Source organism: Colobus angolensis, unplaced genomic scaffold (assembly GCF_000951035.1).
Source record: "Colobus angolensis palliatus isolate OR3802 unplaced genomic scaffold, Cang.pa_1.0 Scaffold255, whole genome shotgun sequence".
Taxonomy (NCBI): domain Eukaryota; kingdom Metazoa; phylum Chordata; class Mammalia; order Primates; family Cercopithecidae; genus Colobus; species Colobus angolensis.
The window spans coordinates 3,148,083-3,162,867 of record NW_012115766.1 but is presented as its reverse complement, the minus strand read 5'-3'; the positions used below and the strand labels follow the sequence as shown (position 1 = coordinate 3,162,867).

At 45.2% G+C, this 14,785-nt stretch overlaps 1 protein-coding gene across 1 annotated transcript in view; it reads left to right on the top strand.

The window, feature by feature from the left end:
- ALOX5AP (arachidonate 5-lipoxygenase-activating protein) overlaps nucleotides 1–14,785 on the top strand; it is a 45,050-nt gene that overhangs the window by 8,524 nt on the left and 21,741 nt on the right. The window contains exon 2 of the mRNA XM_011946921.1: nucleotides 12,443–12,567. Coding sequence (XP_011802311.1) covers nucleotides 12,443–12,567 — 125 coding nt within the window. The remainder of the gene's footprint in view (nucleotides 1–12,442; nucleotides 12,568–14,785) is intronic.

Below are 14,785 nucleotides of genomic sequence, written 5' to 3'. Positions count from 1 at the left end.
AAAAAAAAAAAAAAAAAAAAAAAAAATCCTCAAATGGCTTCTCTTTGCCCCCAGGATCATTTTGAAACTCCTTAATGGAACTGTAGCGGCCCTTTGTGATGTGATTCCCCAACCCCTCCCACATCATCTTTTCAATCAGATTTCCCATTCAATGGAAATTTTTTCAGGTCCTCAACTTCATGGTGACTTTCTCTTGCTCAGGATCTTTGAATATATTGTTTCTTCTTTCCTCCTGTATTTGCCAAAACACCACTTCCTCTGGTAAGATTTTCCTGACATCCTCTACAAAAAAAGATTGAGGAAGTTGACTACCCAAAATGTTTCCCATTCATTCCAAGCTCTATTCAAGGCAGTAAAGTGCCCAGCTGACAGATTACATTCCTCGTCTTTTCTGAAGCTAGCAATGGCCATGCAACAGCATTCTGGCCAATAAGATAGAAGTGGAAGTTGAAGGGTGGGATTTCCACGGAAGCTCGTTGAAGAGGTAATTCCTCATTTCACTGCTTACTCTTTCTCTTTCCCGCTTCCTAAAATGCAGTGCAGATGGCAGACACTTCAAAGCTGTCTCAGGCAATCAGGTGATGTTAAGGCAGAAGCCCGCTTTATGATGGGTAGAACAGGAAGAAAGAAGGCACCTACGTTCTTGTTCAGCTTGGACCACACCAGCCCTGGCTTGCCTACCCCTGGAATTCCTTTAATGAGGCAAATGAAAGTTTACGTGTTTAAGCCATTGCTTATTATTATTATTTTTTATTTTTTGCTTATACGCAAATGAACTTAATCCTAACCAATATTAACACTAACTGGTTCTATTGCTTGGTACCAAGCCAGTGCATGACACATGGTATATGTGCTCAGTAAGTATTTGTTGAATGAGTGAATACATGAAAGAACATAGAGGATATATAACCTTCAGTCCTCCTGCCCAGATGTCATCTGATCCTCTTTAGGATCTGGGCCTGTAAAACTGTATCGGATATAGTTTGAATATTTGTTCCCTACAACTCTCATGTTGAAATTTGATCCCTAATATTGGAGGCAGGGCCTAGTGGGAGGTGTTTTTTGTCATGGTGATGCACGGCCTGTTGCCGTTCTCACGGTAAAGAGTGAGTTTTTATTCTAGTGTCCCGCTCCAGTCAATATCCAGCCCTAGCCCCAGCTCCAGGCAACCACTGATCTGCTTTCTATTGCTATAAATTGTACTTATCTTTTCTAGTGTTTCATGCAAATGGAACCATACAGCATTCACTCTTTTGTGTCTGTCTTCTTTTGCTCAGCATAATGTTTTTGAGATTCATCCATGTTGTGTGCCTCAGTAGTTTGTTCTTTTTACTACTGGATAATTCCATTATAAGAATATACCACAATTTGTTTATCCATTTACTGCCTGATGGACATTTGGTTGTTTCCAGCTTTGCACCATTTTGAAACCTAAAGGCTGCCAGTTTTGAATGAGGCCCCAGAACAGTGAATGTAGGCTGTGTATACAAGCTCAGGCTGCTGGGCAAGCTGCTCTGCCACTTAGGCCTTAAGACCCAACTGACATGATGGTGCTTAAAGTAGCTGCAGTGGAAAGGGAGGCTGTTTGGAGCCTTTGGCAGGCCTTTATAGGTGAACCCAGCATAGCACCTAATGATTTGGAGCAAAGCTGTCATTCCCTGAAGATAACTATTCTCCTTTTGAGAAACATCTTCTAGCTACTATGAATACTAAACACAAAAAGGCCACCATGTTGTCTTTTGACCCGAGTTGTTCATTGTGAACAAGAGTCATCTGACCCAAGGCAGAAAGTTGGATGCACACAGCAGTGTTCCATCATCAAATGGAATATGAGATTGGGCCCAAGTAGGTCCTGCAGACACAAATAAGCTGCAAGAGCAAGTAGCACAGGCCCTTGGCCCAGCCAGTACTGTTGCCAGGCTGACTGCTCCCTCCCAGTCTGCCTCTGTGGCTTCACGGGGAGTTTCCTATGCCTACTTAATGGAGGAAAAAACAAATTGGAGCATAGTTTATAGTGCTGGTACTACCCGAAGTGGCTAGCTGAGGCACTCCAGCTCCACTCTGGGGTACCCCTGAAGGACAGTGCCAAAGGAAAACGCCCTCAGTGGGCAGAACTTGGAGCAATACAAGTGGGTGTTCATTTTGCCTAGAAGAGAAGATGGCCATAAGTTACAGATTTACACCAAATCACAGAGAGTGCTTAATGGTTTAGTCTGATGATCAGGAACTTCCAAGAGACTTGATTAGAAGACTGGTGACAAGGAGTCCTGGGGAAGAGGTATATGGATAGAATTCTCTGAATACACACAAAACATGAGAGTATGTATCCCATATGAATGTTAATCAAAGAGCAGCCACAGCAGAAGAAGATTTTAAAATCAGCTGAATAAGATGATTCATTCTGACAGCATTAGCCAGTCTATTTCCCCAGCCACTGTTGCCCAACGGGCTTACATATATTATGACCAGGTGGGCAGGGCTATGTATGGACATAGCAACATGGATTTCCACTCATCAAGGCCAATTTGGCTCCAGTCATTGCTGAGTGCTCATCCTGCCAAGATAGAAATCTATGCCAATATGGCACCATTCCCTGGGCTAGAAAACCAACTGGTGGAAGGTTGATTACATTGGACCATTTCCATCATGGAAGGGGCAGTGCTTTGTCTTCCTTGGAATAGACATTTACTCTAGACATGGATGTGCCTTCCCTGACTACAGTGCTCTGCCAAACCCACCATCCATGGGCTTAGTTTTATTTGTTATAAAATTTCAGCCACCACTGCTTCTGACCAAGGAAGTAATCTTACAGCAAAGGAAGTACAGATATGAGCTGCTGATCAGGGCTTCACTGGCCTCGCAGCGAAGCAGGTGGCCAGATTAGAACAGTGGAATGGATTTTAAAGGCTCAGTGACAGCACCAGCTGGGCAGCAGCACCTTGCTGGCCTGGGGTTATGTCCTACAGGATGCTTTAAGTCAGTGGCCAATACATGATGCTATTTCTCCCACTGTCAAGATTCATGGGTCCAAGAACCATGGGGTCAAAACAGGAGTGGCTTTTCTCACTATCACCCTGGTGTTCGAGTAGTAATTTTTCCTTCCGATTCCTGTAACTTTGGGCTCTGCTGTTGCAGAAATCTTAGTTCCTATGGGGGGAATGCTTCCATCAGGGAGTACAATGGTGGTTCCACTAAACTGACAGCTCAGGTCGCCGTCTTCTCATGCCAGTGAATACACAAGCAAGGAAGGGGGTTCCTTTCCCACCTGGGGTGACTGATCCTAATTACCAACGAGAAATTGGACTGTCACTTCACAATGAGGGTGAGGAGTATGTACTCTATGTGTCTGTGATTAATGTCAATAGAAAGTGACACCAACCTAGTACACAGAGCACTGATTGTGGTCCAGGCCCTTCAGGAATGAAGACTTGAGCCACCAGGCAAGGAACTTGGACTCACCGAGGTGGGCATATTCCAAGGAGAATATTTTATTTATATCTATCTATGTCCATCTATATTCCATCTATGTTCCCCTTGGAATTCCTATTTATGAACATGCGGAATTCCAAGGGGAATACAGAATGAGTAGTGGAAGGTAGTTATAAATGTCAGTCAAAAACCACACAACCAGTTTGAGAAATGAGGAAGGTGATAGTGTTGAATATTTCTTGTTTATCTTGATATAAATGTATTTGTGCATGTATTAACCAGTTTATTCATTTATTACTATTTTTTGAGATGAGCTCTCACTATGTTGCCCAGGCTGGTCTTGAACTCCTGGGCTCAACTGATCCTACTGCTTAGTCCTCCGAGTAGCTGGGACTACAGGCATGCACCACCACACCCAGCTAACCAGCTTTTTCCTATTGCTCTATTCAATTTCTCTACTATAAAACACAATATGTGTTAATGGCAGTCAACTTTACATCTCAGTATTAAGTTACAAGATATCAAAAAAGGAATGCGACTTAGTTACAAGCAGAATGAATATCACTCAAAGATGAATAAAGAGAAGAGGGTTAGCGCATTTTCTACTGGATGAAAGAAAGTTTCATTGTTAGGCAGAAGCATGATTTTGCCTTTTTTTTCTCCCCCAAAGTCTCACTCTGTGGCCCAGGCTGCAGTGCAGTGGTGCAATCTTGGCTCACTGCAACCTCTGCCTCCTGGGTTCAAGTGATTCTCCAGCCTCAGCCTCTAGAGTAGCTGGGATTACAGGTGCACCAGGCTAATTTTTGTATTTTTAGTAGAGAAGGTGTTTCTTCATGTTGGCCAGGCTGATGTTGAACTCCTGGCCTCAAGTGATCCACCTGCTTTGACCTCCCAAAGTGCTGGGATTACAGGTGTGAGCCACTGTGCCCGGTCAGCCTGGTCTTTTTGGAAGGCAACTTTAGCATGGTTAAGAGGTGCGAATGGATGCTAAGCTAACACCAGGTAAGCCCTGGTAGATTTGTATTGTGTCAATGTGCCTACACTAGAGCCATGTTTCCCCAAATTCACTTTTCCTACGTACCTCTGGATTAGTGTGGGCCACTGGAGACATTTCACATGAGATGAGGAAGGTGGGAGTGAAGGAGCCGTATCTTTTTACATTAAGCAGGTCAGGGAGGGCATGTGGCTCTGTCTCACATTGTTGGGAATCTGCCCATCATTGGTTGGCTTAGGTTAGTGGCTGAGCTCACAGCTGTTCCAGCTTCTGCTGGAAACTCCTCCAGTTTCTCTGACTGCTCTGTGATGAAGGCATCAGATTCTCCTGCAGAAAACCCCAACGCTGAAGTTGGGGCTTCATGTTGGTGAGTGATAGATACGGGTTCCAGCCCATCCTGTGGTTTCTTGCAAATTTCAGTGTCTGCTCAGGCTTGCGGGTTTTGGGTTGTCCTTGCTTCTCACACTTCATGCCTTTCTTCTCTTCCTGACAGTCTCCCCTTTAGAGTTTAGGATTCAGCCCCAGCCACAGAAACAGCAACCTCACTGTTAAAGGTTGAATTGTGTCTCCCCAAAAGGTAGGCTGAGGCCCTACCTGCCAGGACTTCAGAATGTAACCTTATTTGAGAACAGCATCATTGCAAATCTAATTAATTAAGATGAGGGCATACTGGCTCAGGATGGGCTCCTAATTCAATACAACCAATGTCCTTACACGACGGCCCCAGGAAGACAGAGACGCCAGGGGAGAACACCATGTGCTGATGGAGATGGTGGCAGCTGCCAGCCAAGGATTATAACCAGAAGCCAGGAAGAGGCAAGAAGGAATCCTCCCTTAGTGATTTTAGACGGAGCATGGCCCTGCCAACACCTTGACTTTTAGACTTTTACTCCCTAAAACTGTAAAACAATACATTTCTGTTGTTTTAAGCCACTCAGTTTGTGCTACTTTGTTACAGCAACTCCAGAAAACAAAACCACACTCAGACTGTTTTAATCAGCCTCCTTAATTGCATACGGTCTAATCCCTATAATGAATCCCTTAAAAATGTGTGTGTGTATATATTTAAAAATATAAAATATTGTCTAGTGGTTCTGCATCTCTGGCCAATCCCTGACTGATACAGAATATGTATTTCCATTTCTAATGATGAAATACCTGAGTGAAATTTCTAGGACGTACGGTAAGTATATGTTTAGCTTTTTAAGAAACTGCCAACGTGGGGGAATTGCTTGAGGCTAGGAGTTCAAACAGTCTGGGCAACATAGTGATACCCTGTCTCTACGAAACAAAAAATATTAGCAGGGTGTGGTGGTGTGTGTCTGTAGTCCCAGCTACTCAGGAGGCTGAGGTGGGAGATTCGCCTGAGCCCAGATCTTTGAAGTTACAGTGAGCTATGATCATACCACTGTACTCTAGCCTGGGTGACAGAGTGAGAAAGTTGGTCTCTAAAAAACAAACAAACAAACAAACAAAAAGGAAACTGTCATACTCTTCCCAACATGTTGCCGTTTTTACATTTACCATTTTACATTCTTACCAGCAATGATTGATAGTTCCAGTTGCTCCATACCCTTGCTAACCATTCCAATAGATGTATCGTGTTATCTCATTGTAGTTTTAATTTGTGTTTCCCTAGTGACTAGTGATGTTTAACATCTTTTCATGTACCTATTGGCTATATGTATATCTTCTTTAGCAAAATATCTGTTGTTATTTGAAGAGTGGAAATTTTACATTTTGATGAAGTCTAATTTATTGGTTTTTTTTTTTTTTTTTACTTGGATGGCTTATGCTTTTTGTGTTATCTAAAAAATATTTGCCTTCTTCATGGTCACAAAGACTTTCTCCTATGTTTTCTTTTGGAAGTTTTATACTTTTAGTTTTTATGTTTATGTTTAAGACCCACTTCTAGTTATAATTTGTGTGATTTTTTGGAAGGGTCAAGGTTCATTTCCTTTCCCATAAGAATATACAGTTGTTCTAACACCCTTGTTAAAAAGACTTTCCTTTCCCCATTGAATTACTTCATCAAAAATCAACTGAGCATATATGGGCATCACGAATTTTAATCCTATCCGAACTGAATGTTCCCAAGGCAGGCCATGCCCATGACTGACCTTCTTTCCTTGGATGGCCTACAAAACAGATAAAGCTAAGTCTGGAGCAAAGAAATCCATGTCTAACCTGTTTTTTTTTTTTTTTCTTGAGATGGAGTCTCCCTCTGTCACCTAGGCTAGAGTGCAGTGGCGTGATCCTGGCTCACTGCAATCTCTGCCTCCCAGGTTCAAGCGATTCTCCTGCCTCAGCCTCCCAAGGAGCTGGAATTGCAGGTGTGCACCACTACGCCCATCTAATTTTTGTATTTTTAGTAGAGACAGGGTTTCGCCATTTTGGCCAGGCTGGTCTTGAACTCTTAACCTCAGGTGATCTGCCCTCCTCGGCCTCCCACAGTTTTGGGGTTACAGGCGTGAGCCATGGCACCCGGCCTTCACCTTTGTTTTCTTACACCACACACTACGTGATGTTTTCCATATGCGTGTGTCATTTGCTTCATTTTCCTACAAACGCATAAGCAATACACTGTGTGGTGTGCGTTTGTAATGGGAAAAGGAAGGGGTTTTGCAGACACTACATTGGCTTCCTGCTATCTGTGTGAATGGCTACGGACTTTGCCTTCTATTTGTTCACTTTGCACCGATATGATCAGCTTACAACTTAAGATTCTAGAGAAAGAAAGTCGTATCTGTAAAGCACTCTGAGCATGTGTGGAGTTTAATCAATAGCATATGAGTTACAGCAAATTCACTATCTTTGTTTCTTCAGCTATAGGATGGCATGAGGATTCATCTCAATTTAGTTCAATTCTGTTCAGAACCATGAGCTAGCCGGTTCATGGAAGGAAAGCCCACCTGATTGTGGCCGGGGAAGGAGAAATGACACTTTAACCAGGTTGATTTGGTTCTCACAGACACCACTGGCATGTGACATCTGGAACAGACCATGCCTGGTCTCTCTGTTCATATCACTTATCATTCAGATCAATATTGGTCTGAATATCCTTGAGACTAACTGAAATGAAAAGGAACTGTTGTGTAACCATCCATAATTCCGGCCTGTAGACCTGGGCTGTATTTCTATGCCCTGCCTGGCACTGATCCCACCTCCTGCCCCCTCTCCCTCACCACCAGTCAATCCTCGTCCTAATGAACAGAGAGGGCAACCCTGAATGGGGAGTGGAAGGAAGAGATGTCATGAGATGGCAACGTGTACCCTGAAGTGAGGACGAAGGCTACGTGAATGTGGTAGGCTGACAGCCGGGCATAGTGGCCCCGTTGCCATGGCGATGGAGGCATGTTGATGCAAAGTGTCTGCACAGCTCCTAGGATTTTTCACAGCAGCTGGGCAGAGCCTCGGCATCCCTGAATTGTTGCCCCCCTGAGTCATTCCTTGGCCCCAGCTGTCCTGATCTCTGTTGACAAATGGTTGTCCTTCACAGTCAAGCTACTAACAGTACTCTAATTAATGAATGTGCTAATTATTCTTGCCTACTCCCAGCACATTTGTCTAACTAACCTGTCACACACAGATCAGTGCAGCATATGCATAATTACGGAGGGCGCTGGGAGCAGGGGATGGGCGGGAGAGGGGTGGGCTGTCGCTGTGGGATATTTCTTGTAAAATTACCTTTGCTAACGGTCAGATGTCGTGGGGATATGTTATTTCCCGTGAAGTGCATATGTCTTCCTTTCTTTCCTTTCTAAAAATCTCTCTTCAGGGCTGAGGGGCCAGTGCTCAGTGCTTTAGCCTGTGAGGGGATTGCCAGGCATAAATGCAGAAGGACCAGGGAGCCCCAGTTTCTGAAGACGACTCCAGTAGCACCACGTAAAAAAATCCCAGACTTTAAAGCCAAACCGGCCTGAGCTTGAACCCTTGTTCTGCTCCTTGCTATGTGGGTCTTTGCCTTGACCACATTTTTTCTTTTCTTTTTTTTTTTTTTTTTTTTTTTTAAGACAGGATCTGCCTCTGTTGCCCAGGCTGGAGTGCAGTGTTGAGATCACAGCTCCCTGAAGCCTCCATTTCCACAGCCTCAAGCGATCCTCTTGCCTCAGCCCCGAGTAGCTGGGACTACAGGTCTGCCACCACGTCCAGCTAATTTATTTTTTGTAGAGACGGGGGTCTTGCTATGTGGCCCAGGCTGGTCTCCAACTCCTGGACTCAAGCCATCCTCTAGCCTTGGCCTTCCAAAGTGCTGGGACTACAGGCGTGAGCCACTGTGCCAGGCCCTTGACCACATTTTGAACCCCATTGAACCTCAGTTTCACTTTCTGGGCAATGGGAGGGGGGTAATTTGTCCCTCAGAGGGTTGCACTGAGGAGCAAACGTGAGGCTCTGGGTACAATGCCCAGCACAGACTAGGTCCCCACGACACAGCCGCTCAGTGCCTCCAAATTCTGGGCTGCGGCCAGGCGGTCTTACGCGGGAATCCGGGCAGGCAGGGCAGGCTGCGCTCCCCTCCCTGGCTCTCCCGGCGCCCCTCGTCTTTTTGTTCTGTCTCAGCAGCTCTCTATTGAGATGAATGGCATTTCCAGAGCTTCACCTCTGGTAAGTGCTCCTCTGCAGCCGCAGCCAGAATCTTAATGTGTGCTCTGTAATTTAATGGCCGTCTCGGCTATTAACACGCTCTTCCCGGGTGAGGTGGACTCCCTCCATCCCCGGGCCTCTGCAGGTGCTCTGCGCGCAGGCTGCGGCTGGGTGACTCCAAGGAGCTCTGAGCAGGGGCGCCCAGCACCTTTCCAGGCGCCTTTGGACCTTCTAAAGCGCGAATGGCTGGACTTTTCTCCCATGTGTGGGGCCCCAGAAGGTATGTGTCCCTGCGTTCCACGGAGCCCTGAAGGTTTCCAGTGGTGGTGGGGGCTGACCATGTTGGTCCCCGTAGGTGCTGTTTTTGTGTGCCGGCAGATTGGGATGAGTTTTAAAGACAGAAGCGTGTAGGATAGGGAAACTTCTTTAAAAACTGGAAATTTTAGTCTGGGGATTATAAGTATTGGACCATCAAGTGCAACAGTAAATACACCTCTCATTCCCTTCTCCCAATTTTTCTTTGCGGGGTTAGTCCCCCTCTGCCATATGATAATTGTGAGAACTACCAGGTTCTTCATTCTCCTGCCATCTGGTTGACCTCTCCAAGAATGGACACCTGGGCAGCCTGGGCCAATGAGGCTGTCCTAAGAGATTAGATGAGAGAAGTCAGTCTTTGACAGGTGATGGAAGCTGTAAAATGTAAAACTCCAGAGATGGTGATGTCTCCAGGAAACAAGCCTCCAGAGAAAATACGTTTGACATGCTAAGAGAAGCTGAGAGAGAATGAGAGGAGAGATTGGAAGAAAGAGACAGAGGTAGAGAGAAGGGGAAGAGAGAGAGAGGGAAAGGGACAGAAGAGAGAGGAAAAAGAGGGGAAGGGTGGGAGAGAGAGAGAATCCTATTTAAGAGTGCTACATCTAAGAGAGAGAGAGAAAGCTCTCTAGCTCCAAGGCCTAACCACATTTCTATTCTTCTCAACTTCGGTTGTCAGATTTTTAGACTCTTTGAGTAAATAAATTCTCCTTTTTGCCTAAACTAGTTTGAGCTAAATTTCTACTGCTTGCAGCTGGAATACTTTGTAAGAGGACTGGCCTTCACTTCTGAGGCACTGTCACTAAGATGTGGTAAATGTTAGAAGGGCTAACTCTTTATGGGGTTCAAACTCCTTGGCTACCAAAACCCAAACATCCCCTGAAACTTACCAAACTGCAGGTATGAACTGGATCTCACTAAGGTGAATATACAAATCTTGCATGTGCTGAGCCCTAACCAATCTTGTAATAACTCTGTGGTAGTTAATTTTATGTCAAATTGATTGAGCTAAAAAATGCCCAGGTAGCTGGTAAAATGTTTTTTCCAGGTGTGTTGGTGAGGGTGTTTCTGAAAGAGATCAGCACTGGAATCAGTGGACTGAGTAAAGAATTCCCACCCTCTCCAACGTGGTGGGTGTCATCAATCCACTGAGGGCCTGAATAGAACAAAAAGTGGGCAGAGGGGCAAATTCCCTCTTCTTCTTGAGCTGGGCCATCCATCTTCTCCTGCCCTTGGACACTGGAACCCCTGGTTCTCCAGCGTTTGGATTCAGACTGGGTCTTGCACCATTGCCCTCCTTGAGGATCAGGCCTTTGAATGCAGACTCATCTTCACCAGCAGCTATTCCGAGTCTCCTGCTTGCCGATGGCAAACCATGAAACTTCATGGTCTCCATGAGCATGTGAACCAATTTCTATTATAAATCTGATATATATATATATAATGACTAAACAATGTTTGAAAGGCAGAGGAGGGTGGATCACCAAGTGGGTCGGCTCTGCCCAATCACAGAAAATCAGGCTCTCAAAGTATAGAGAGAGTGCAGAGCCCAACCCAGTCACGGGTGCATGTGGAACTGTACCTCATTGTCTCCATATATATATATATCTCCATATATAAAAATCTATATATGTACACATATGGAGATATGTGTGTGTGTATGTGTATATGGAGATTTATTCATTTATTGGTTCGGTTTCTCTGGAGAGCCTTCGCTAATATAAAGTCTACACTCTACAAAGTGCCCTAGGTACTCAGAAAGTACCCAAGTGTGTCATGACCAGCCCCACTGCCCTGGCTGCTGGCTTCCCCACATGCAACTCTGCACACTGCCTCCACCAGCCTTTCTCTCGCAGCTGAACCGAGGGCACTCAAGCTGGCCTCTGGCACTGTATGTATGAGGGAGCAATATCTTCCCCTACACTGACCTCTTCCAAGCCGAGATGCAGCCCTCCCTGCTGGACCAGTTACAGTGGTCCATGTTCCCTTTCAAAGTGAAGTTTTGATAAAAGCACCTCTTAACCAATGCCAAATAGCTGAGTCTGGTACAAAGATTGCAGATATTTTGCATTTGCCATGTAACCTCGGAGGGATTGTCATTCACGCTGAACTGAGCTGCAGAATACCAGACAGCCACCTCACCCACCCGGCAGGTCCACTCTTACACTTTCTCAGAAAGCACAGCCACTCTACTCTTACTAAGTTGAAAAGAATTTCCAGGAAGGTGTTTCTGCAATTGCCTCAGAAAAGCCAGTTGCAGTGTTTAACAATCCTTTGGAAACTTCCCTTAGGGATCATCTGTAACTCCATTTCTGCCTTTTGCCAATTATTTGGTTTGGTTTTAATTCTTTGGTTTAATTCGTTAATTCCTTTTATTACTTTTCTCGGAAGAAATGGAGATATCAGCTGTCCCTCCCCACTGCCATTGATTCCTTCCTTCATTCAAACCTTATGTGGCTGCTGAGGGCCCTACTGTGTGTTAAGTGTTCACTTTTTTTCTTGGAATTCAAAAAAAGAAGGACAGTACTTGGGGCACAGATCTTTTGGTGTTCTATAAATTTTTTTAAAGTTTCATTTTACATTTGTGTGTGTGTGTGTGTTTGTTTGTGAGACAGAATCTTTCTCTGTTGCCCAGGCTGGAGTGCAGTGGCATAGTCATTGGCTCACAGAAGCCTCAAAGTCCGGGGCTCAAGCGATCTTCCCACCTCAGCCACCCAAAGTGCTGGGGTTATAGGCTTATACCACTCTGTCTGACCTGAAAGTTTTGGGTTTTCTTTCCCTTCTTTCTCTTTTCTGAAGTCAGAGATGATGGCAGCTTCCAGATTCTCTGGTGCCTGTGCTGGGCTCATGCTGGTCACAGTCTTGGATCCAGGATTCATTCTGGAGACTCCCAGGGAAGTTTCCCCTGACAAGGAAGTGTAGGAGAGTGTGCTGGCTTTGTCTGCTCCTCTGCTAAGCCCTGCTTCTCCTGGTAGGTCACACTGAACCACAGCCAGGGCATTTTGGTGGCTAGTTTAAAAAAAAAAAAAAAAAAAGGAAGGAGGCACTGTGTAATTGTGCTGGGGATCTTCAGAAATTCTAATGATGAAAGAGTGCAAGCTCTCACTTCCCCTTCCTGTACAGGGCAGGTTGTGGGGCCGGAGCCAGAGCAGTCCTCTCCAGAGAGCCTGAAGCAAACATGGATCAAGAAACTGTAGGCAATGTTGTCCTGTTGGCCATTGTCACCCTCATCAGCGTGGTCCAGAATGGTAAGGAAAACCTTTTACTCAGGGAAGGACAGAAGGGGAGATTTTCTTTGATGGGTGTTTGGAAGTCAGGCTTAAGCTATCGTGTCTGTGTGTGCGCATGCACACACACTTTTACCTTATCTTTATTTGCTTCTTTTTATTTGACTGTATAGGGTTGTGTATATTTCTGTGTAAATTTGGCGTTTTCCTTCTCTTAGTCTTTCACTTTCATGGTGATGACTGGTCCCATTTTTAGAGCCAGGGCTGCAACTTGAAGTCTTTTGCTAAAACCCTCACTGAAATTTCTATGATCAGCATTTTAGCTACTGATTAATGTAACCAGGCAAGAGGTGGAAGGTAAGAAGACTAGAAAGGGAACATGATATACACATTTACGCAGACACGGAGCTTTTCTAACTTCTGCAGTGCAATTGAAGTTCCCAGTCATCTGCAGTCGAAAAAGAGTGATTTTGGTAGGTGTGTAGGAAAAATCATCTTATTATTTTTCCTCTATATTACTTTTTTCTTTTGTTCTTCTGAAGAAACATGGTGTTTTTTTCTTGTGATACCTTTTTTTTCTCTAGCATGTATAATTTTAGAACCATTTTTCATATGCATTGTGTACTTCGGGGAGAGAGAGAGAGAGGAAAATTGTCCTGCTCAGCATTTGCATTTCCATTATTCCGTTATTAGTTAAAAAAAAAAAAAACAAGCAGGATACCTAGATCTGGAAAAGGGAGGACTGTGTAGAGCTGTCTCCCTAAAGCTCCGAGTTAGGACTGCCTCAGACCACTTTCATAAGTATCTCCAGTGCCTTTGTGTTTTATATTTATTAAGATAGAGGAAAAAAAAGAGTAATTACTAAGGGCAGCTGCTGTAGCTTCGTGGCGATTACTGAACACTGACACGCTGTCACGTTTTGGAACTTTGAGTATTTAATCACTTTGGGATATTCTATTTTCCTCCATCTTGAGTGTGGACAGATGATGGTGATGTAGCCTCCTGGACACAGAGCAAGCCTCCCCCTCAGCCTCCACGCCAGAAAGGCCCAGCTTCGTACCCTCCAAGTATGTTTTCTATAAGAACTAGACTTTGTGGTTCTCTGACCCAAACATTTTTACACTAAATTACATACAATGAAGTTGTGGCTCAGAGAGGGAACAAATGGCTTATTTAGGCCACCATTTCCTTGAGTCGTTATGGTTTCACACGGGGCTCCCTTGGCCCTGTAAAGCGGCAAGGATTCCTTTATTCAACCTGCATACATGTACAGAGACCCTGCTCTGGGCCAGATAGTATTCTGGGTACAGGGGGATAGAGCAGGGAACAAAACAGCTACAGTGATGGACAGGTCAGCCTGCAGCCACGCCTGCAGTCTCTGCGAAGGTAGCTGTATGGGTGGGCAGGTGGCCAGCACTTATTCAGCTCTAGTGAGATCTCCCCTCTGGCCTCTCCCCTGACACCCGTCAATAAAACTGAGGGGCATCGGTGGACAGGGGACCTTGTGCCCCTCACCTGTCTGTGCAGTTAGGGCTGAACTGTGCTACGAAGTTTGAGTTCACTCTGTCCGGCTCCCTCTCGATTCAGAGCTGAGCTGGGGGAAGCTTCAGAGCTCTCCATTTCAAGGGCAGGTTCTCCTCACCTCTCCTAATGGAGGTGCACTAGGGAACTGGTCTGCCCAGGGCTTTATCCTGGGTTTTGCCATCATGGTTTAGCAAACCCTGTTCAGATTGAGGTGGGTGTGAGATTTCGAATTCTTTTTGACAGATAGCATTAAGTCTTCTTCTGTGGGACAAGTGGGAGGTAGAGGTAAGATTAAAGACGGCCAAATGTCTGAGTCCTGACAGCCGCAGTCTGGAGATCTAGACTTTTTAGAGACCACAGGGCACAGTGGCCTCACTAACAGAGTTCCTGGAAGTGATGAGTGTGCTGGGGGCTTCCTGGTTGAGGAGATACCAGCACGGACCAGCAGGGAGCTAATTTTTTGGGCTGGAGTGTGATGGCCTGCACGTCACTGCCTCTGTCCCTCCATTGTCACAGCTGCCCCTTGGGAGCCAGCTGAGGCAATGTGTGGTCAGAGTGAACTTTGCACAGTTCTCCTGCCTGTGCTCAGTAAGGGAATTTCTGTGGTCCCAATGAAACCACAGAAAAACCCCTCATATACCTCTCAATGGAGGTGGCAAAACATTCAATAACTTGGGAGGTAACACGACTATTTGTTTTTAACTGTGAGTTTTTA